General features: G+C 33.4%; 1 protein-coding gene across 2 annotated transcripts in view; it reads right to left on the bottom strand.

Annotated features, from left to right (window-relative positions):
• Positions 1-25,204, bottom strand: part of LOC100867739 (uncharacterized) — a 388,049-nt gene that overhangs the window by 277,397 nt on the left and 85,448 nt on the right. For both annotated transcript variants that reach the window (XM_086908344.1, XM_086908345.1), the window contains exon 2: positions 7,052-7,120. In XM_086908344.1, coding sequence (XP_086764470.1) covers positions 7,052-7,120 — 69 coding nt within the window. The remainder of the gene's footprint in view (positions 1-7,051; positions 7,121-25,204) is intronic.

Below are 25,204 nucleotides of genomic sequence, written 5' to 3'. Positions count from 1 at the left end.
AAACGTGTATTGTTATCACGAAGAAATATATGCAGGATAAAATATATGAACATCGGAAATTTCATTTAGATAATCAAACAATCTTTACCACAGAAGAGGAAAGAAATAATATTCGTATTCTATATAGTACTTTTATTTTTAAAAGTTTTATTTTCAATAAAACTTTGTGAATATGTACACCGTAATGGATTACATATATTCTAAGTTTCAGTAGTAACATGAGATAGAACAGAATTTTAAATTACAAAATGTTTTTAATGCTCTATTATCTATTCTGTTATGAAAAATATCTTTAAACTTGAAATTATTTTTAAAATTGTTAAAACTTTTTGAAATTTAATTTCATTCTCTCAAAGAGATTTTCTGTCGACACAAACTTTCACGTGGAATCAGAATTTTCATGTAAGATGAATTATATTCCTTGGAATATAGAGCACGAATATTTCTGACTGATATGTAATACAATATGAATCAAATGTTGGAAATCAAATATTATACAAATTAGGGAACAAAATTTTCCCTAACTCGATAAATTATTTTACATTTTTATTATTTTCTCATATACGAATGAAATATGATATGCACGCAAATTTTACATTCGTCATTCGTTCAGCGTAGCGTAGAAACGATTCACGAATAGAAAAGAGAAAAGTTTTGCGTCAAGAACGACGTATCATCGCTGTGTCGATCGATCCTCCATTGACTCGTCATGAAAAATGTACATCTTTTAACACAAATGATAAATGACCTTACCCGATTGGCGGCTCCCGTAATTTATTCACGTGTAATCCATTGTTTCCACGGGTGTATTAATATTCATTGCTCCAGGTCGCAAACAAAAAGATGAAAGATTAATCGTGAAGTTCTACTTTTCTCGATCGAACGTAAAACTAGAAATTGATATTGGAACACTGTTGCTAAATTATCTCTCGATATTATTATTTTCTTTAATTTCTCTTTCACATTTATTCGTGGAATAACGAGTACCTTTAATCTCTCGTAATTGTCTTACATCTCGACGTAGAATTTCAATACGTAGAAAGCATGCAGAGCATAAATTACGTTGAAATCTTTTTATCACAATTTGCATATGATAATAAAACGTTCTTCTTACGAAGCTAAATACGATGCCGTTAAATTCTCTAACTATTCGTACAATATTGGAATTTATACTTCAAAAAAATAATACACTACAAGTATTTATTCCAAGAATATTTAACTCAAGACGGTGCTTTAATATAAGCGATACCAGAAGATGCTATCGTCAGACAATGAAGAGTTAAAAGAAGAATGAAAATAGATCGATAAATAAAAATACGAGCGTAGAGACGAGAAGATCAGAATATAATATGAAATAAAAATATCGAGAAATATAGTTTTTATTTAAATAATTTTTACGCGGCATTCCCTTGCTTATATCTTATAAAGTTCCGATTTTCCATGAAAAATTCGCAAGTAGTTATTGTGATCGAATGTCAATAACGATACCTCAACGGTGATACGAATATTCACTCGATATCTCGCGCAGTAAAGCGAGTAGGGAGACTTGACGTGATACCTGACGCGTTTAATAAGACCATGCACCTTATTGCTCCCTGATCCACACGTATTCGCGAGGATGACAGCGCTCAGTTTAAACTCTTTAACCGTTCCAACTGCTGACATACAAAGTGTCTCGGTGATCATAACAAAAAAAATAACTTCACGTGAAATAAAATGTGTTTTAGAAGACTTCCTTTTTTGAATAAATTAGATTTGAAAACTTATCGAGTTTGTATGTCGATAAATTTATTCGATAAATTTTTCGTTACTTATAAACAATCGACAGAAGATTATTTTATGTGTAAAAATTTTTAGATGTATTTTCAAATTTTATTTCTTCAATATTAATTCTTAAAAATTGTTTTTTACGTATTTTCAGATGTAAAATAATTTTCAGTCGATTTAATCCATTTTTATTCGAATTAATTTAAAAAATACACAGCGTCAAGATAATTTTACTAAGTTAAACTGTATCAATTCTTTTTTTTTCTCTATATCAGAAAATAATCAAATTTAATTGTATTTCATACATTTTTAAATTCGATTTTCTCAAAAACTTTTCATCACTCCCTCTCTGAGAATACCGGGACACTCTATGCAATAATAGAGCAAGAAATAGATGGAAGAAATTTGAGCCACGCTTTTTACGAATATCTAGTCACGCGCGAAATACTATTGATCCCTTCACAGGTGGCGCAGACTTAAGCTTTTCATTCGATCTATCACCAATCCTGAAAGACGTGCGCCCTTTTAATGCATCATCCCCTATCTTCTCCACCACCACACGTGAATCAATATGGAAATTTAAATTGGAGTATTTCAGCTCTCTGAACTATATTTTTGCTCTACTTTCGCTCTTTGTTTCGACGAGAAAAGTGAAACAGATTGTGCCTGTTCATAGGAAGCATCCGTAAGTTTGTTTCACATGGCAAGATGGTTAAACGATATTTCGTTTGTATTTCCTTTTATCTCGTGTAACAGATTGCACCAGACGATCGATGCGTTCGACAATTTTAATAAATATCGCGCCTCTGACAAGAATTCATTTGAATCCATGCCCATTATTTCGCGATTCAAAGGTAACCGAGACGTTTAGACGTTCGTTGCTTTATTGATATTTACATTTTAATATTTCTTTGTTCGAATGTTTTCTTTGAACGCGAGTTACAGACGGGATTCAAACACGTCGAGTCGAACGGAAGAGTTTTAAATCAATTTTATCAATGAAACGTTTCGTCAATGAAGAATTTCAATGGATATACATGCTTTCTGAACATGTATTATATTATTTCAAGTCGATTGTAATTTTAAGGTCTGTCAGACTTAAAGAATTGTGTCTTGGATATTGCGAATTAAAATGAGAAGCGAACGAATGATAATTAATAGAAAGATAGATAAGGAGTTGAAAATTATTAAATATTATTAATAAAATTATTAATAAATCACTACTATAATCAGTTTAATAAATTATCCTTCATTTATATGCATCAATAATATAATTGATCGGATTTAATAATACATGAACATTGATCCATCCTCTGAATAAAAAATTAAATAATTTCTCGTAGATGTATTTAGATGTGTTAAATTAAATATAATAAACCTCGGTCGATCATCTTATAACACAAAGGACTAGAGTGAATAAACGCGTTGCAATTTCCAGTTCGTATTACGACACTCTACTTCGTCGACCATAATCATATCGGACAAGAGAACCAGTTTGCCAGGCATTTTTAATAAGCCGCTGTCGCGCGTAATGAACTCTCCCCGACTGGTACATATTTCATGAAATTTATTCGTTCGCCACAATTCGAGTGAAAAATGCTCCAAATTCGAGATATGAAATTTCTTTTCTATCGAGCAATCGCACCAATTTCGATCGTCAAGAGCGAACAATCGTGACTCGTGACTCGTTGTTTCGAAACCGATTTTTTTTAATCTGAGGAATCTTATTGACGTCACCAACAGAACACAAATTGATAAAAAATGATTCACGAATGGAAGAAAAAGGACAGATCGCAATGGTGAAAGTCCAATCGAATTTTATTAGATTGATGAATACGAATTGTTGTTTCTTTAAAGTTTAATGATTAATACATCATTCGTTGGATTTTATTTTATTATTATAAATTTTTATCAATCTAAAACAACCGATCTGCTTTTTAAAATAAAAAGAAAAATGTTTTTACAAAAGAGTAAAAAGAAAAATTTGCTCGATTTAAAAGTACTTGTAACTTGATATCGATAATTTTTGTGTAAATGTAAAAATATAGAGAGATCAATTCTATTTTCTTTTTTATTTATTTTTGATTTTAAAAATTTAGAATAATAAATGCTAGAATCTCTGCGAGTTTTTATGAATAATTAAAATGTTCAATAATTCTTTATGTCATATAATAAATTTAAATTTTAAAAAATTGTAACAAAAGTTGATAATAAATATAAATTTATTAACTAGAAAGAAATAAGAACATTTATTATTCATCATCAATGAATTATTTAAAAGAGAAGTAAAAAAAAAAAAAAAGTTTAAAAATTTTCAATAATCGAAAAAATAACGTCAATTTGATCTTACACATCGTCCATTTACTAAAGATAATGACGTAACTCAAAATCTATTTTTTTCTTACTAATATCGAAAAAAATATAGAAAAAAAAAATCATCTGTGCTCGTATTTTATATTAACAAACTTCTCTAACCGAGTTTAAAAACTTCCAATTTGAAATTTCAAATGCGACGCTCTCATATATTTTCACAACGAGTGAACCTAAAACCATCTAATTTTGTCATTACTACACAAGCTAAGCTACTAATATAATTTTAATTATAAATTTCAGTTCGAGTGGAACTGTTCTATGCACTAGCCTGATACAAAGATTCATTCGCGTGGTTGCATCTCGTTTCCTGAAGCTATCGCGGATCTCGTGCGAATTGGCAGCAACCCTTTGCAATAATTAGACACCTGCGAGGCCGCGTCTGTAATTCGAATCACCATCTACGTCTTTGAGCAAGACACTCGGCCCAAGGCGTACAGCTAGTAAATTTCCAACCGTGTCCCCGTGTCTCGTCCAATCGAAGCCGAGATAAGATAAAGCAAGGGTCGAGGCGAGTTGCACGCCCTGAAATATCTCCGTGAAAATTAGCCGATTTCTCCGTTAACGGCGCGTCTCATCCCCATCGATTCGAAAAGTTCGACCTTAACCTTCGCCCTCCCCGTAACCCCAATCTGGCTTCCCTCGAGATTAACGACGCGTTCCTTTGAATACAGGCCGCGATAAGTCTGATAACACGGGCAAAAAAAAGTTATATAACTTTTGCCGGACGAGGGGGTGGCTTTTCACGGGCTATCGGCCGTTGACACGATGACAAACGAGAGGGATACTCGTCTCGATAAGTAGCCTCGAAGCTGGCCGATTAGATTAAAAATGAGAGGATATCACGATTATTTTTCGAGGGATCATCTTCGAAGATGCGCTAAACTGGGCGTTGAGATATCGACGAAGAGGGTGACAGTGTTATAATTGGTGATTCCTAGTTAAAATGCGAATATTTTTACTAATTTTAATTGAAAAATAATTGAATAAATTGAATTTTGAATACCCATAAGGAATACGTATCCAAATCATCGTTCGTTTAATGTTCTTTAATTGCATTGAAAAACTAAACAACACGACAAATTAAATTAATTATCCAAAAGAGTATGAATAGAAATAAGAAGAAAATGTACTGAATGAAAAATTCGTTATTAGATAATCGTTTGTATTAAAAATACAACAATTGTGAACCAAAAGAAAAAGAATAGAATTTAAATAAAAAATTCTTGCCACCTTCATTTCATTCTTCAGATCTTTATACATTCGAATTTTGCATAAACATCCAGATGATTCCAGAGATTAAAAAAGAAACCCACCAATCAAATCTCCAAATAAACCTTCCAATATCCCGCCATCTTTTCATCTTATCTCCCCATCATCGAGATGGAGCCTCGCTCCATCCTTCGATAACAGACGAAGCCGCGATCCTTATAAACGGTAGCCGAACGTGCATCCACTGATACAGGGATCTTTGAGGCGCGTGGGGAATAAAATTGGCCGGAACATCCTCCCTGAGATAGAAACACACGGGGGAGGAGGGGTGAGGAGGAGGTGCAACAAGGATGTTAGCAACACTATGGATCCCCCTCACGGAATCCAGGGAAGAACTCGGTGGAAATCCAGTGTTGGATCGAGGAAAGGAGAGGAAAGGAGGCGAGATAAATCTGTTTCCAGGCGAAGATCATCGAAATTCCGGGGACGTAGGAGGGTGGTGCACGTAAGGGGTGGCGAAACCGAAAGCAGATGGGGATTGATTGGCTCGTGTCTCTCCGCCGCCTCGTAAAGGCAGCTCTCGGTCGAATCCAGCGCACACAAAGGGTCTTATGCACGCGTGCACGCAATCACGCACACGTCGAACATCGCGCGACTTCCACGGTTGCTCTGCCAGGGGTAGCTCTGGTAAACACGCGTGTACGCCTCGGTCACGCGCATCCTAATATACATAATTCGGTGTAACGAGTACACTGTACTCGAATGTTCACTCCACGCGGAATAATAATTTTCTGAAACTCTTATTATTACGCTCCCTTGGCAATTTTTTGACGAATTTCCTTCCGTTTCGTTCGAATGATACTCTATTCTGTTATTACAATGAAACGATATTATCCGTTATTTAATTGAATTCTTGTACGATTAATTTTTAAACGCGTGCATTTCTCTATTTCTTAATTGTTATTTTATTTTATTTTAATATAAGTATATCACGCAAGATTTGAAGAATGATACATTTAAGATATTACTTATTCCACCCCCTTTATTTATAACTTCCTTCTCTCCCCCTATTTCACTTATCTATAATCCTAAAAATTAACAACCCTTCTTAATCACCCGCACGCACACGACACCTTCCAGACACGCAGAAAAGTGTACGCTTGCTCGTTCGCTTCGATTCACGCGAATCTCTTGTACGAGGACACGTACGCGGTCGAATGGAGGCGCATAGATCACGCGTGTATCGCGAGGACACGCTTGATAAACACACACCCGTTAAGAACACGTTTATGAACACAAGCGCGAGGTGTGTCGAGGAACGGGTATTGTTACGGGTATTATTTGCAGCTAATCGGAATGGCAGAGCGGTACGCGACACGAGGGGGGTAAGTGGTGGTGAATGCGTACGGCGAGGTGAATGAGCGAGGGGAAGTTCGTGGCATGCCAGGTCAACCTGATTGCGGGCCGGCTCGCCACCACGCCCTGACCCACGAGATTTTCAAGATATCCGACACACGAGAGAGGGTCGACGGGCGCAGGGGTCAACCAACTCGAACCCCTCGCCTTCGTCATCACCGTCGACGTCGTGTGTCGTCCCCTTTCGCCTCGATGCGAAACTTTCCTACAGGCCTGACGTGTACTTTAAATAACCGGAGGTATAGCGTATAAGAGTAGAAGGAGAAGATCGGGAATAGAAACTCACCCGTGTCGAGAGTAGTCGCGAATCGGAGGAACGGTGGTGGTTCGCCGATGACTCGGGCTGGTGATTCATCTGAAACAAAACCACGGTTGCTTGTTAGATTGATATGCTGCCTGGGGGATTTCGAGGAATTGGGGAGGAGGATAAAGTGGTGCCAGTCAAGAGTTGTGGCGGCAATGTATGATTCTAAATTAATTAAGTAAATTCTTCTGTTTCGTTTTTTCTTTTTTTTTTTTTTTTTTTTTTTTTAGGTTTTTCATGATTGCATTGGTTAATGTTAAGGGTTAGTTACGATGTTAGTTATGAAATGCTATGAAATAGTTGTTTTGGGTAGTAAATTGAGATACAATTTTTTTCATTCGTCTAAAATAAAATTGTATCTAAAGATTATAATTTCCATTATAATTTCTAAATGTAATTCTTATCTATATATTATCTAATATAATTATCTATACACGTATTCTCTAATTTAAATTATATCTCTTATCATATCGATAAGAGATATAACTCGTCGTGTATCAAAGCAATTTCCTGTTTGTCGAAATATTTAAGTAATCATTAAAAACTATTTTATGATAATGTGAATGAAACTTTGATGAAATTAATACTCTTATAAATATTCAAAAACCAAAATTATGAAATAAAACTAAAAAAAAAAAAAAATATCAAAGTTTACTTAAGCACAAATATAATCAAGAATAACATACTTAGATACGTATTCGAAATAAATTTAACGAAACCACAAATATATACATGGCAAAATATTTCTAATCGTATCAAAGTGGCCAACACTTTGTTTTAAAAGATCAAAAGCAACGTGGCATTCGCAACGAACATTATTTCGTTCGTGCACAAATTTAGTTTTCGAATGATATATACAACTGCAATTATTATTGTTTTCGAGGGAATAATAGTTGCAAAGTCGTAACCATTCGTGTGCAACATTTATTGATGTGCAACGGTTGAACCTGTGCAATTAATTAGTCTGCTATATTAAATTCACGTTTCAGTTAATGAAAAATCTGTCAATCGCTCCCCCACATACCTACATTATAAATAGACGTCGCATTACACGCAATAATACCTTCAATATGGTAATATTTTCACCGTCAAATTGATATCACAGATACGCCATATTACATTCTGTACGCACGAGTCCCAATTCTAATCATAACACAAGTGTTTCAAAATAATTTTTTACTATCGTGAACACGTACGAAAATGAGGAAAATATTTAAATCGTATTAACGATAAAGAAATGAATTCATAGTAAATGTCTTTCATGAGATTCAATGCAATGTATGTTAGCTTCTTGACATAGATTGCTAAACTCGTTAGATAGGATGGGGATTATATTATGACATCATCTTCGTTTACGTCAATATTATTATCCATAAAGAAAAGTGGATTAAAATAACGAAAAAAAAAAAAATTATATTTTATTCTAATTATTTTTGGTTAATTGCTGTGTAGTTGTTTTTAGGAAAAATTGATAAAATATTTAACGATGGAATTTATCAAGAGATATTATATTCGATAAAATTAATATCATTTAAAGAGTTATAATTGCTTTTTCTCCCTAGAATTTCGTCAATAAAAATTCGCAATAACGATAATAATTAATCGAGTTTAAAATGTGTTAAAATTAAATTAGATTACACTTTCTAAATAAATATTCTAAATAATATTAATTTCATTGCAGAATATATTATCGCAGGACGTAAAAAATTCTTACATATGTTTCCTCTCAACGCTGAATTCATCTTCAGAAACAGAACACCAAATATTAAATAACCATCGCGCAAAGGTACACGAAAGAAATATTCATTTATTAACGCGTCTTTTACGACGAGGATCAGCGAAACGAGAAACGATCCAGGAAAAAAAAAAAAACTGCAACTCGGTGTAAAAACAAATTTGCACAACGTGGATCAAGAAGTTCATCGAGAACCACGAAGGCTGTCCAGAGAAGAAATTGTTAACGATTTAATATTGCCGCCGCAAGAAAGTTTAGTAAACGCGACTACTCTCCACCCAGAGTTGAATGCGAAATCATCGCGATGCATAAAACATCGGCCGACAATTATTCTTATTACACGCTATCTCTCCAGCGATATCTCTCGCTTCTTGCTCGTCCACTTCCCTGCCGGCATCCTCGAATTTCCGGGCAAAGAATCGCGCATCTCCACGGTTCCTCTCTAATCGCCGGAAGTCATCCTCAGTCGCGGAATTTAGAATAATTTGTTCGAAACTACGAAGGAAGAAAGAAAGAAAGAAAGGAAGGAAGGAAAAAGACAGAGAAGAAAGAATAAATAAAAACGGAGAGGAGGAGATTGAGAAAGCATCCACTACATCTTGAAAAACTTGAATTCGTAGCTTCGTTTATTTATTGTTTCGAACTGGAGATGGGGGTGGAAAGGTGAAAAGTTGCTCGAACTCGTTGAAACATCTGTAACGAACGAAGATCGCGTTTCAATGGCCGGTTTGAAGAGGAATTTTTTTTTTTTTTTTTTAACCTTGTGGAAAAAGGAAGAATTAAGTGGGTAGAGGTGGATAGAGGTGATCGATAAGACTCTTTTTTTTTTCTTTTTTTCCCCTCTTGAGAACGAAGGAAATCTATCGTACACTGGAATGAATAAGAATAAAAAAAGAATCGTTTGAGTTCACGATATATCGTGATTGAACGAAACTCGTTACATTAATTAAAAATGATTTGTGTTATTCATAGTTGGAAATAAAAAAAGATCAGGGGATTAAGATATATTGTAAGATGATTACGTTAATTTGACGTGTGAAAAGATTAATCCTTTTGCACTCGATGAAAAATTTCTTTAAACCTTTTGGAAAATATATATTTTTAACATTCTTGCGAACAATTTTCAACTTCAGCGATCATGGATTATCCAAATATTATTTATTCTTCTATGCCGTATCCTAACACTTTCACCGTTTCCTATTTTCTCAAGTATTTCCATTCCAATAATTAACACATTGCAGATATACACCGTGCAAACGTATTCAATATCAATTTCAAATTAAATTCTGTTCCCACCGCTGTGATTGATGTTTACATTGACGCAAGTAGACATAGTCGAGCAGTTCGAATAACAGAATCTTCAATTAGTAGTTCGGATATTAGAATATTGGAATAATAGAGAGAGAGAGAAAGCAGAAAGAAAGTAGGACATTTTTATCTACTGATAAAAACAACATAATAAAACGCGTATTTTCCAGTATCGAATCATTTCGATATCTACCATTCCACCGTATTAAAATAGAACAACCATTGTATACGAAATCTAGCTTCAAAATGCATACACAATCCCAAGAATACGAATATATATATATATATATATAATATTGCATCCACAATTGCACCAGCAGAATCGCAAATCCCAAGTCATCGTTCATTGCGCATCGAGATTCCGCGCTGAAATTCGAAGAAAGGTTGCAGCGGAGAGAAAGTGGTTGGAGGGGTGGAGAAGCGATCTAATCCGACGGAAGTCGTTCGAGTGTTCGAAATAGTTGGGGAAGAAAGCTGCAAAACTGACACCGCCGCAGGTATGTAGGAACCGAAGGTGTCTGAGAGAGGCCACAGCTTAAGCTTGTACACAGCCGTTTAATTTCAATAGGTCCGTGACGGACGTCAAGAATGTTCCGCAATTCTATTTGAAGCATTCGAAGGGACGTGTATATGCGGGGGATCGACCCCGATCTAAGGATTTTTGTTGCGGGCATGGACGCGTCGGTGACTGGCATCCGATCGATTCCACAGCTGAATTTACCTCCCTCGACTATTAGTGTCTACTCGTTGGCGGAAGAACGATTGAACAGCGGAAGGAGATCGGTCGTCGATCCATTTCGAGAGATCGTTCGCGGAACGTTGTTTTGAAATTGCGGTTCGATTCTTCTGTTTCCATCGGATGTCGTGCGTGGTGATTCATTGGTACACGGAATATCTGGATTAATCGAGTTTTCGAATGTTTTATAGGTGGATAGAAACACGGGTTTGAAAATGTTGATTTTTAAATATAAATGATACGATTATTAAATACTTATGGGAAATTTGAACGAGGAGTAAGTCTTTGTTTAAGCCTCGTTTCTTTTAGGCGTGTTTAGAAATTTTGTATTATTGAATTTCTTTTGATATTTTGATAAGAATATTCGATCATTTGAAAAATTTGAACAGAACTGAAAACTTTATAAGCGAAGAAACACGAAATGTTACAAAATACGCGTATATTATCTTATATTATTATAGTTATTATTTAACATAATCAATTTTCGCGTTGCATTTAATTTCAATTAATTAAAATGTAGCATCAATTAGTCTTTATTTTAATTAAATTTATCATTAAAAATGTCAAACGTAAAATGATACGTCTCAGACATTTTTTTATTCTCTCAATTAATAAAAACATGCACACGCTTTCAAACGAAATTAACATCGATTTTAATTGAAATAGAAATGCAATTATATGCACTTATTTATTTTCATTATACCAATTATAATTATTCACATGCGTGTTATGGTTGCAATGACAAATAATTATCTCCATATTTTATCACCATCAGTTTAAAATCATTCATATAAAATAATATAAATATTTATCTCTTTAACACACAAGTAATAATTCATCTTCGAAAATGACATATAAATTTCTGTTCGCGCATTGAAACATCTATGGGGAATACATTAATCGCTCGTTTAAATTACACAATAAAACATCCGGAATCAACGGTTCCAAGAAAAACAATAACAACCGTTTTCCATGTATATAATGTAATAAAATAAAATTCCACGGACCGTAAATTTCACTCAAATTATAGAAACTGATACGAATTAATAATTAAAAGTCTGTCGTGATATCTGTATCTCTGTTATTTTAAACGTTACAAATAATTATCTATTATAAATGATTTGCAACGTGTAATAATAAAGAGATAAATTAAGCATCGATTCATTAAAAACGTATAAATCATCACCGATTCGTGAAAAATCTATGTGATAAATGATATGTTCGAAATGATATTTACGTATGTAGTATTACATAGGAAGAGTGTGGAAAGATAATCAAAGAACGAAGGAATGAAAACATTCAAGTTCACGAGATTCCGTAAGTCGTATGTTTTCTCGTTGTAATTCGAGCAAGAGGGTGGAATGTAATGAGAATCTCTTTCTCTCCTGCGTGTCGTTACACACGTAAGGTTTCCAGGGTAATCTGCCATCGTAGGATTACACGGTAATAACGAGTGTCTTCTGTTTTCAAACATGTGACGATTGTTCCTTTAAACGATTATCCATGTAAAATTTAAGCAATATAATCGATGTTAATGAATTTTAATCGAAATGTTTAATGCGAATAAAATGGAATTAATGTAATTTAAGTATCATGATTATTAAGGTGAATCGATATTTGATAAATATTCTCTTTTCCAAAGAAACCTATCTCTAAAAAGGAATTTGGATTATTTTTGCTCCTTTTCTATTTATATTTCCTCAAATTCAATGATTTATTTCGATCGTGTGTATTTTTTGCGAATCACTGATAATTTCCAACGAGATAAATATACAAATGAATCATACAATTCGACTCAATCGTATTGCATAATATTTTATCATTTGTTCGTATCATCGGATATTTCGAAAAATAAAATTCATTGGAACATAAATGTTATTGATAACGAATACATCAATGGAAAATATTTCAGAAATTAATCTTTAGTTATTTTCATTTAAATCATTTGTGAACATTTTTCAAATTTATGTTAACTTCATTCATTATTAATTTATCAATATTTCAAAGTGTACACACAATAACAAATTAAAACATTGTTTTATAATTTGTGAAAGCTTTCTTTGCAGAACGAAATGTTATCATCAAAGTGCAATAATTAAATCGATACTGTATAAAACGCTATATTTCGTAATTAACTCTTAATCAACGAGAAACACTTTCACGTGTGTGTATAATTTTCTTTTTAATTCAAAAAGTATAATGACACACATATACATACATGTGGTATAATTAAACTTTTGATAATCCGAAGAAAATCGTTTCGAACAAAATCTATTTTTATCTGTTTTTAATTATAAAAAATTCTTTAAAAAAATATTCTTCTCAGTCACGTTAAATTTTTTATACGACACTATATATTTCGTATTGTTATTCAACAACTTTCCAAAGATCTGCATGACTTTGAGACGATCATGAAATTTAAAAATGTGAAAATTATTTGCATCAAATTTTATCAATATTCAATAAGTATTTTTAGCAAATACATAGATATCGACCAAAAAAATTTATGCTTAAAGTTCACATCTTTTCTCGAGCAATATATGATTAAATATATTTATGTGAGTGATACACTCTATATCGTAAGAAATACTCATATCGTAATCTGGACGACGATATCGACTTCAAGAATCCATTTCTTCTTCAATATAAACTACGGCTACACGATTATTACTGCTATCTCATTGTCAATAATGTTTACACACAATTAAACGCGATCACAACTTATGAATTCAGATTTAAATTCAATTACCATGCTTTCGTTTTACCATTAGAACGGATTGAGACGCGTAATTCGAAAAAGCATCGCCGCAGCCGTGGAATAGCACCAGTTAACGGGACAATGACCACAGTTTCGCGAAATAGTCTGGTGAAGAAGCACAATTACTCCCTTGAAGAAATCCTCGCGACGTAACAATGCCTCTCGCCGTGGAAATCCATTGATAATAGTTCAGAACAAGTTGCGACCCGCCGATATAACATTTAGTCGGCGTCTACCTTCGAACTCGGGTTTAACTGAACTTAACCCAGTTTACCGCTGTAAATTTCATGGCTTCCACTTTACTCCTCTCTCGCACTCCCCCCCTCTGCAACGGAATACCTCGTAAACAAGCAAGATCGAAAGAACGCAACGGTTGCCCTCGAACGAGAAATTCCGCGAGTCGTAGACGAGTTGCAACACGAGTCTGAAACTTAAGGATAACACCCCCTCCACGATCCACTCCCCACTCCACTGTTGTGTAGTTCGATACGTCTGAACGAGGGACCTATAGAGTCGACGGACAATTACTTTGTTTCCAGCCGTGTGTCTATGCCGAGCAAACTAACGTAATCGTAATAAGATTAAATTCAATGGAACTTCCTATTCTCCCCAAGGTTGGATTCGACCCAACCCACCCCTTCGAGCAGCCCGCTTTCAAACTACCACCGGTGAAACTACGTACGGTGTGAGTTACTCGCAGCGTTACGAGGGGTTGCTGGTGATCCCGTCGAGCTTGGAAGAATTTACAAGTGGCGAGGAATACGATAATGCTCGGTTAACTATCGTTACGTTAGGGATTGAAACGTGTCAGTTATTTGGGAAGATAGACGGTTCGAGAATCGTTGGTGGTTTCTTTCGCCGATTTTGGATGGAGAATTGATTCAGAGAATTTATTTCTTCTTCAGTTAATAATTTACGCAATAATTTACCAATTGGTATAATTGATTAAATTATTGAAGATATTATATTATTGGAGAGAAATATAATGAAAGTTTATTGGAGATTAAAAACCAAGTATCTGAATAGTTTTAATAAAATATATGAATTTATCGTGATTCTCAATTCGAAACGATGAAGATATTATTCTTGCCTAAGAAAAATGAACAAACTTTGACGAAAATATCGGATGTCATTTTTAGATTCAATTGTCATTTGGTTCACGACTTTTGACATTTAGTCTTCTGTATAGATATTTTTAAGATTCGTAATAGTTCGCTTCTCGAAAATAGAAATTTACCCGGCTACGTTATAAATCATAAATACGAAACGTAAGAACTAACATAAGAAACTCGATACACTTTCTTTTCCAACATATTTTCTCTTGTAATTAGTCTTGAGAGATTATATAGCATAAACGATGATGAAAGAGAACTGTACCGATAAGGAGTCGTAAAATCGTATCTGAAATGGTAACGATATTTTTAAAAATTTTTTAACAAAACCTTAAACTCTCTCTTAAAATACATGGTTCCGGAATCATGTGTGGTTGGAAAACATTACTTCCCATTTACGGTTTCTGGGTAAATGGGTTTATGGATTTATGCCGGGTCATAAACTTTTTGTTAATGCTTCATTACCTGTTCAGTTATTAACTCTCATCTTCCATTTCGAAACTAAAATATTATTAAAACTGGGGCAATGGTTAATAATCAAATATTTTATTAATTGTGTATATATACGTCTATCATCCGAAGATAAAGCTGCTTTGCAATAAAATCTTTCATAAGAAAAGTTTTTAATAACGACTTATAATACGTATATAAACATACGTCATAGAGAATCATAATGGAAATTATTTTTAAAACGTTTTTTTTTTTTTTTTTTTTAAAGAGAAACAAGTTTCTTCGTATATTTTTATATTCTCTGATATTGAGTTAGTTTCAATTTGTAAATATGGAAATAACTTATACCAGCTAACTTAAAATGATGCGAAATTACAGTATACTTTTATTTTTTCAATCGGTTGAACTTACACTATTCATTCTCTATATTTATGAACAATTTAGTGAAGACAAAGTTTGCTTGAGTAAATTTCAACTATATCACAATTCATAAAATACCTCATGAAGAAATCACGTTTGTTTAAGCTCACCACGCTGGAGAAAAGAACATCCCTCCTCCTCGTGGAGGCCACACCGCTACAACAAACTACGTACTTTGTACACTTTTTTCTCCTCTTTTTTTATTTATGACAGTATCCTTTCCGATGTTCGATATATCACCGACAGACTTTCCCCGCAACAAATCTACGGCCATAAATCCACCGAGAACAACTGTTTTGCACTTTGCCATAAATTCCACCAAGAAAGCAAGCCTCACGCACTACCCGAATGGGGTAGAAAATAGGAGGCGCAATTTCAATTCTTTCCCCCGTATAATTACGCAAAAGTTTCATTTTCATAATAAATTATGGCTCTGTTCTTCGAGCAGAATAAAGACGAATGTCGAAGGCACGATGCTCAATGACAGGTTCATCAATGAAAGGGATCCTTTTGTTTCCGAATTTCGTTTCGATCCCAGAAGATGGAACGTGCATTGCTCACGTTGATACAGCGATCTTCTCGTACGAATTATTGATTTAAACTCTGCTCGATGCAACACGTTCCAATGTGTACAGACGCCTTAAATTCTCTTTCGCGCAACGATTTATGAAATTTATCATCGGCTGATCATTCGCCCCTGACTTTCTTTCAACTCGAGGAAATTGAAGAAACACAAAAGCAAACGACAGCATTGAAATAACAATCGAATAACAATTTATTCATTTACGATCGAACAAGAAAATTGCTAAATTGAAATTAAATATTGCACGAACGATCTTACAATCGTTAATATACATTCGTGGAATAAACAAGCAGACCTTAGAAGACCCATACACAAACTCTTCACCCTCCGAATACTCTTCAATCTCGCGAATATATTAACGCACATTGTGCATCGCATGAGAGAACGAAAGGAAGTAAAACTGTTCTCCTGCTCGCGGAACAAAAGGCCAAGCTTCTGTCGAGAAGAAAAGATCAAGGGGATTCCAGTTTCGCGGGGAATTCCGGGATTCCGGCAACCCTTGGTAACACGAGGCACGGGGAGAAATGGAGGGTAACACGCGGGAGCCACCGTTCCTTCCGCGTGTATTTCGATACGTTACCATTTCGAGAATAACCTATAGCCATGGGGTCGAGCCAGGAGACGATTGCTTTGCACTTGTGTGCACGCCCCCGGGGCAATCGTAAGTTGAGATACCCACTGAGAGACTATCTCCCTCCCTCCTTTCCTTCCTCTCGCTTCACTTCTCCGCTCCCCCTCCGCTTCTTTACCACCACCCTCCCCTTTCTCGCCCTTATCCGGGGTGGTAACCGGCCTCTCTTTCCATTCCAGCTCCCCTTATCCTCTTCCAGAGCCAGGTCGTGCCTCTCTCCCGGCGACGTTGAAGTCTGGAGACCCCGAATGCAACCGGCACCGCGAGCTGAAGGGGCTGGTGTTGGTGTAAGACTCGCTAAGAGGGTGGGCCAGACCGAGAGATCGATCGCTCGAACGTGCTTTCGGCATCCTCGAATATTACCCTCCACCTATAACCGACCTATATCGGTCGGCGCACGTAATACCGTTGCCTGCGTGTGCATTACCTACATATGTATTTACGTATAGGGCCGAATATTGGACATATTGATGCTTATGTGCGCGGAACGACGCTTGTGCATGTGCGTGTATACACGCATACGTGTTTGTATACAGGTTATGTGTATTATATCGTGTGAGCTTGTGTAATATTATGTGTATATATATATATATATATATATATATACATATATATATATATATATATAGGTTAGTATGTTAATGCGTGTATGTATATGTACGGATATAAATGGAGTTTAGGGACGCGGATGGACGTGGAAGGTTATTGAAGCCGATGGAAGATCGGCACGAGCGGGATGGATTCTCGAAACTGTCTGTCGTTTCCACGTTTCAAGATATTGGAATGGAAAAACGAAATAATTATTTCACGCTTGAAGAAATAACGATATAAGTAATAATTAGTTGCGTAAGTTACGTAACAATCTATTATGCAATGATACTTTTATATTCGAAGATGTTGAAATAATAAAAGAGTTTCGTCAAATTTCTTAAATTGGATTTAAGAAGTGAAATTTAATTCTGTGCATTCTCTGTTTGAAAGGTTATTATTAGAATCTGTTAAAAGGAATTTAATTATTTGAAGAATTTTTATAATGATAAAATTTTAATAAATAAATATATGGTACGTCTCTCGTACAAATCTCTTATTGTGTAATTATTGAAATAAAATACAACTGAATGTTATGATCATCTGTAATTGAAAAATTTCTTTTTAAATCCATCCTTAATGATGGCAAGAATCGACAAACTATTCCATTTATTTAATAATTTGAAACGAGATTACGTGATAATCCGATACGCTAATGAGTTAATTTAGATGAAAATTTAGATGAAAAATTTAGATGATAAGTATCTTATCATAGATATACCGGTACCTTAGTTAGCATAATCAGCAAAAAAAATATATATCTAGTTTACGTAGTAAAAAGAGTTTTGAACATGACACTTCTATATTAACGTGTCAATGGTATTTCCTAGCAAGTTATTAACTGAAGACGTACAAATAACTTGATTTAATTCAGTGCTACTGGAATTATACATCATATCATATAATTTTACATCATATCGAATAAGCAAGTTCTTATCATCATATTCGTAAAACTTTATTTTCCATCATATATGATATTTAACACGATTTAGTCATAGCTCTGAATGTACAATAAAAATAGGAAAATATTTTCTGAGATAGAATTAAATTATTCAAATTGATATACATGTATATTAAAATCCTTGTATCTAATATTTGTATTAATTTACAAGATATTTGGTGAAATAATTATTTGAAGTTCAGATAATACATATAAAATCATAGGGAAAAAATAGCGACAAATAATAATTAATAATATTAAAATGATAATGATATAAAAAATAAACATTTTGTACATCAAGATAAAATTGATATAACGATGCCATTAACGATATTAAAAAGTTACATCATCAATTGAAGATTGCACCCACAACACATTTGTTAATGATACGTTTATAAAAGAATAAAAACGGATTCCGATACAATATCGAAGCAAATTTAAATATTAACCATTCCATTATATCTTACGATATGTATATTTTTCAATTTATAAATTAAAATTCCTTTCAAATAAACAATAAAAATTTACGAGAAAACGATGATACGTATACGTCGTGTATCACGTTTCATCCTATACAATTCATACAATACGACATATTTGAACACATTTTTAACTGCATAAAATTATTCCCTCGAGCTATAATTTAATAAAAACTCGAACAAAATACCCTCCAAACAAACAATCTGTACAATACAATACAACCCTAATCTCCCTATTACGCAGTGCATAAACTGATCCATAATTTCTATTGTTAGATCCACGCATCTACATATGCATGTAATCACTCATATATGTATATAATCACGCAGGTATGAAATGTATGTGCACGTGCATGTAAAATATTTGCACTGGTTCCAATATGGCGGTTGGTTACACGATAACACGTTTTCTCGAGGAAAATGGCATAAGAAATGACGAAGAGAATGATTTGATATTGTCGAGAGGCGATGGATACGATTCGCGGACCATCTGTCCTCCGATGGAAACGAAAATTGCGCGGAAAATCGAAAGCGATATTCGAAAAAGGAGGGGGGGGGGGGGGGGTTGGCATCTGGCGCATTACGTCCACCAGGTGTGTTATCGTGAATGCAGCTCCCCGATATCGTGGACTCGAAGAACTTAGGGAAAAGAATTTTCGTTTAGCGCGGGAAGAGAAAGCTTTTGCCCGTAGAATCGAGCGGAAAATTGGAAAATGGTTTATCGCGAGTTTCGCGCGCGAGATTCGATGCATTTTTGCAACCGTCAGATTTCGTTGGCCGGGCTTCTATCTCCATACCGGGTTTTTAATAAAATTCCCGTCTAGTTTCGATTATGGGCCGATACCTGCTGAAAATTTCATCGAGACGTTACGATATTTATTACGGTATGATAAACATTCGTTGCGAAATTGATTCTACAACAGATATCCGTCTGATCTTTCTTCGATTGATTTCTCAATAATATTGGCAAAAATTTATTCACACGTATAAGAAATGAGTGGAAGATCGAATTTTGGGATGTGTCGTATCGTATGAATTATTAAATTTTTTAAATTATTAATAATTAAAAAAATTAATTCAAAATAATTATTTCGCGTCCTCGATCACACAAATTAATCGACCGAAAGAATAATTTTATCTATTCTTCCGATACAAAGCAACTAGAATTGATAAAAAATTTTCAACGAAACGAATTATCTTAGTCAGTTTCACACCGAGCTCCAAGCAATTATAGGTTGGAAAGAGGAAATTATACGTAGATAAGAGGGTGGTGTTTAATTTTCATGGAGATTCGTAGTGTCATATCCGGGCAGAGAGCGCGTTCGATCCATTTTTTTTCCGCTGATAACCTACTTATTTCCACGAAAATGATTTCATATTCGGCAAGGATCGCTTTTGCAGCCTCTATGCAATTTCTAGACTACACTCGATTCAGCTAACCTGGCAAGCTTCTGCCAGACGAAGCAGTAACTGGGATTGCAACGATAATTGACTTTTTCAACTCGTCCTGGTTTTTTGTCATTTCACTTCTCGCCAACCGAGAAACGCTAACCGTCGACCGCTTCTTTCTTCCACTTCCACTCCCGTTTCTTACGCCCCCATCACCAATGCTATCCACTTCTCTCTCCCCTCCCTTTTCTTTTTCTTAGTACGCCTCCTCACTATCCCGCCAGAACTTTATTTTCCCTTCGCATTGGCTCAAGGATCCCTGGCGCCGCGTTTTTAAAGTAAATAAAACTTTCCGCCAACTCGTCCCTCTTTCTATTTGAATCCCTGAGTACCGATGACAGACGCCGTGAATACGGGAGAACCCTCTATGAACAAACCTCCAACGCCTCTTGCACGCGAATGTGTAAGAATCGAGGGGGGGAAGGGGAAGGGGGGAGGGAAAAAAAGGCGAAATGGCTCGTATCCCACTCGACTTTCGCGTAACCTGATTGCACAAAAGAAACGGTCGGTGATTCGATGATTGTTTATCAGAAAAATATCGAATAACAGTTAAAAGAGATTATTATTAGTTTATGAGTTACGTGTGTATACTGATATTTGTTTATATGAAATTAAAATGAACGAAAAAAAATATTGGTATGCAAAAATATAGATTTATCATAAATTATTGAGAATTTAAGTTTATGTCAGATGATTTGAAGAAGAAGTTAATTTAATACTTTGATTGTTTGTTAATTTGATAAATGCCTCAAAATCGATTTTTTGCTATTTTGTATTTTATATTGAAACTACAGAAATATAAATTAAACAAATAAAAAGATAAGATATTTCATTAAGTCATTTGTATTTGTAATACTCTGCGATTTGTTTGCAGATTATTCAAAATTAGTATTGTGATATATATTTAGCATATGCATTAGTGAAATTTCAATCATTCGATTATCTGATATATCTGTAACTAGGTCGTATTATTGATTCCCTAATCGTATGTAATCGTAATTAAAATGATATGTAAAATAAATGTAATTATATATTTTTTTTATCTTTCATTTAATCGTAGTATGAAATCGATACTTCAATTATAATATGATAAAGAAGGGATTTCGTTGTTCAATGTATCGTAAATGCACTTGTGTTAATAAATCATTACAACAGACTTTGGTAAACATAACGTATAAGCGATCAAGCACAATTAGCTGTTGTGGATGAAGACAATTGCCATACATCAAGTGACTATTGTCGAATCAGTAATTGTTCACGATACTATAAAGCATTAAAGGAGATCATTGGATAGCCATGATAACGAACAGGTACGAGATATGAAAAATAACTTTTTAACTGAAATTAGCTTTTTAAAAAAACGATTATTACTATGAAATATGAAGTTAATATATGTACTACATTTTCTAATTAGTATCAAAACTATAGTTAACACATTATATTAAAAGAAGAAATATATGACACGAAGATTAAAACTGACGATTGATTAGAACTTTTTATTTCAACTTGAAATGTAATTATTATTATAAAAACTGTAAATAATGATTGAACATATAAATATAATATCTTATAGATTACGTTCCATTAATTTAATTAAAAAAAGAAACGTATAAAAACAATATTCTTTCACTTCAATCATTCAATTCACTTTTCCCTTTCCTAAAAAAAAAAAAAAAAATCTAAATCCCCACAATCCCCACAATATTAAATCCAGAATATCCACGCTCGTTCAATCTGTCGACCGATACGTTATTTGAAACAGAATTCGTTCCAAGAATGATCTAATGATTCGTGAAACGAGGTTGCACATTGTCGGGGAAAGTACCTGCTCTCCTGTATAATAGCTTCGTGACGGAACAATGGCTGATCGAAGATAAGCCTTGTTGTTATTGGGACAACACGATGATGAAACAAAAGAAAACTGCAACTCGAATAAAAATCAATCGTCGGACGAAAATACCTCTCTCTCTGTTCGAGATACATAAAAATTAAAAGCTCCCCAAGGGGAACGTTATCCGAGAAAAGTGGCCCAATGAACGTCGGTTAATACGCTTAGAAGCGTAAGTGAAACTATTTAAGTGGTACTCCGTTGGTATTTTGAAGTCAGAATGAAAGAGAGAGAGAGAGAGAGAGAGAGAGAGAGAGAGAGAGAGAGAGAGAGAGAGAGAAGAAAAAAGATATGGCAAAATATCGATTCATTATTAAGCCTGATACGTATTCGTCCTCACGATCCTTATTCTTTTATGATATTCAATAGATAGATGTACGTTTGTTCTCCAAATAGGAAAAGTGTCGCAAAAACAAAACGTAATTTGCGTAATTTATCATCTATCTTGAATGTATTTGCATGAATAAAATTTGGTTTAATCGATGTGAATTTTAAATTTTCTATAATTTTTCATCTTCCATTCTCTTTCTTCTTCGTTTTTTTTTTAAAATAGAGTAATTAATGTCCGCGTGATTGCTGAAACGGTATGTATTCTCGAATAATGAGCGTAAATTGAGCTTGAATTTTTTAATTCTTTGTAACGAGAGTGATCAGTCTCTTTGTGATTGCTGTGCTGGTATTTGCATCTTGGTAATTTGGCTTTGTTCATAAAAAAAAAAAAAGAAAAAAATAATTGATCACAGTTTTAATTGTTATGAATTACTTCATAATTTATGGCTGAACGAGTAAGATAGGGATTGAAAAATATTGTTGCAGACATTTGATGAAATTAAACAAAAATTTGTATGATTTTTTTTTAATAATTTGTTTAAAAATTAAATTAGAAAATTATAAATAAATTATCTTTTCTCATTACTATAGAAAATCCAATTCCAAAATCGAACTACTTTTATATACGTCTATATATTAAATTTTTTTTACCAAAAATGAACTTATCAATTTGTTTCTCTTCAATTGTTTTGCTGTTCGATCAAGAAAAATCAAAAAACAATTAGAACTATTTTCACAGCAGTTAAATTATATTTTGAAAACTACAATAAAATTGTTCTATCTGAGAAAGTTATGTCAAAATCGGTTTTAAAGATTCAATGTTGATTCAAAATTAGTAACAGGCAAGTTATAAGTTACTTCAGGAAATGCAAACAAAGGATCTACAAGGATTATTGACTACAAACTCTGCAGAGTCATCTTATGAGCTTGCAGGCAGTTGGAGATTGATCTTTCAGCAATAGTTCTACGGTTTAAATGGCAGAAGAAAAATGCAGGAAAAAAAACAGCATAATTACATAGCATTTCACTATTTGTTCCGCGATAAAAAAAAAGAAAAAAAAAAAAAAAGAAAATTTCCTGCTGAACATTATTACTAAGAATGAAAAATGACAACGTTCAGAGACAAGGATCGCGAATATGAACGGTGAAACGGAATATTCACGAAAACAAAGTCCATTTGTACATCTGGTGGAATTAGAATGGAATTGGCACACGAACTTGCAAACCAAATTATATTGTTAATGAGAACTGATACAGTAATCAATTAGTCTGTTTAAACACAAACAGAAGTGGAAAGAAAAAAGCCTCGATGCTAATGGACATCGTCCTGTTGTCTTGCCGTAATAACAGAGAACTACGTGCAGCCGGTGTATAACGAAACGTATGATAATGGAGTTTGGATGTGAAATTCTACTAAACTTGCTGTATTCCCTAGCCACACATATATTTATTATTGTCCATAAGTGTTTGATATACTTTTATTTTATCGAAAATATACAGAATGCAAATATGATAGCGATAGTTATTATTATTTATGATATTTTGTATACATATATTACAACTTAAAATTATCAAAAAACTAGTAATGATTTAATCAAGAAATTGTAAAATAAAATGGAACAAAAGATAAGAATGAAGATATAGATTTGTTATAATTAAATTGCGAATATTTATGTAAATTTTGATTGATACAATAGAGACATTGAATTTAAATAAAGATCTATTTTGTTTTTTAAATATTATGAATCATACTTTGAATATTTCTGTAAATACTTTATCATATCATCATAAGACTTATAATTCTGATTAATCAAATGATAAATATTAAATAAAGTATTACTAAATTGTTTTTTTTTAAGGACCAATAAATATTAATATTATTTTAATTACTAACTAATATTATTTATTATGTATTATTTTTGAGAAATTTTTTTATCTAAAATTGATTTTTGGAACACCAGAGATAATCAGAAATGAATTTTTGTCGGTTTTTATCGTTTTTTAAATTCAAAACCGAATAAAATATTGCTTCAATGATATTCATAAAAAAGATGAAAAAAAAAAAAAAATACTAGGAAAGAAATAAAAATGTAAAATATGGAAAATATTAAATAAATATATGAATAATAATAAATAAATATTGATAAATAAATATACAGAGATAAAATATTAAATTATTTATATACTGATCTAATATTTTCGGAATATAAATATGCTTTCATTATAAACGATACATTTTAAATATATATAATTGCATCCTTCGAATAAATGCAATATTACGTATAATAAAATGTTATACGTATCTCTAAAAGAGTAAAATGAACGATAAATGCAATTATTCAAAATGAAACGTTTTCTCCTGATATTACTGCCCATTAAATTTTCTATCTCAGCGATTCTTTGAGGATTCGTGCTGGAGCAGCATCCTAATCTCTACGGGATATCTCGTGGTAAATCAAGGAAAGCTATTAATCGATTTTGCTTCAACCTTCTTAAGAAATACACGATCGAGAATTTTTTTAACGATTTTGCATTAATATTCATTTATCATACATTTTATAATATTTTTTTAACATAATTTAAAAATATTTAATTTTAAATATAAAATTAAGAAGAATATGAAATCTAAAATCGAATTGATTACAAAGTTCATGGATATAATTTATATTACACATTTATTTCGAGTAATATATGTTCAACTACGTGTTATAATGTAATAAAATCTTTA

This window comes from Apis florea, unplaced genomic scaffold, assembly GCF_048593485.1.
Source record: "Apis florea isolate Af1SG1 unplaced genomic scaffold, ASM4859348v1 contig_3078_pilon, whole genome shotgun sequence".
Lineage (NCBI taxonomy): Eukaryota > Metazoa > Arthropoda > Insecta > Hymenoptera > Apidae > Apis > Apis florea.
Note: the sequence above shows the minus strand (reverse complement) of the source record. Positions and strands in the feature narration are given on the sequence as shown.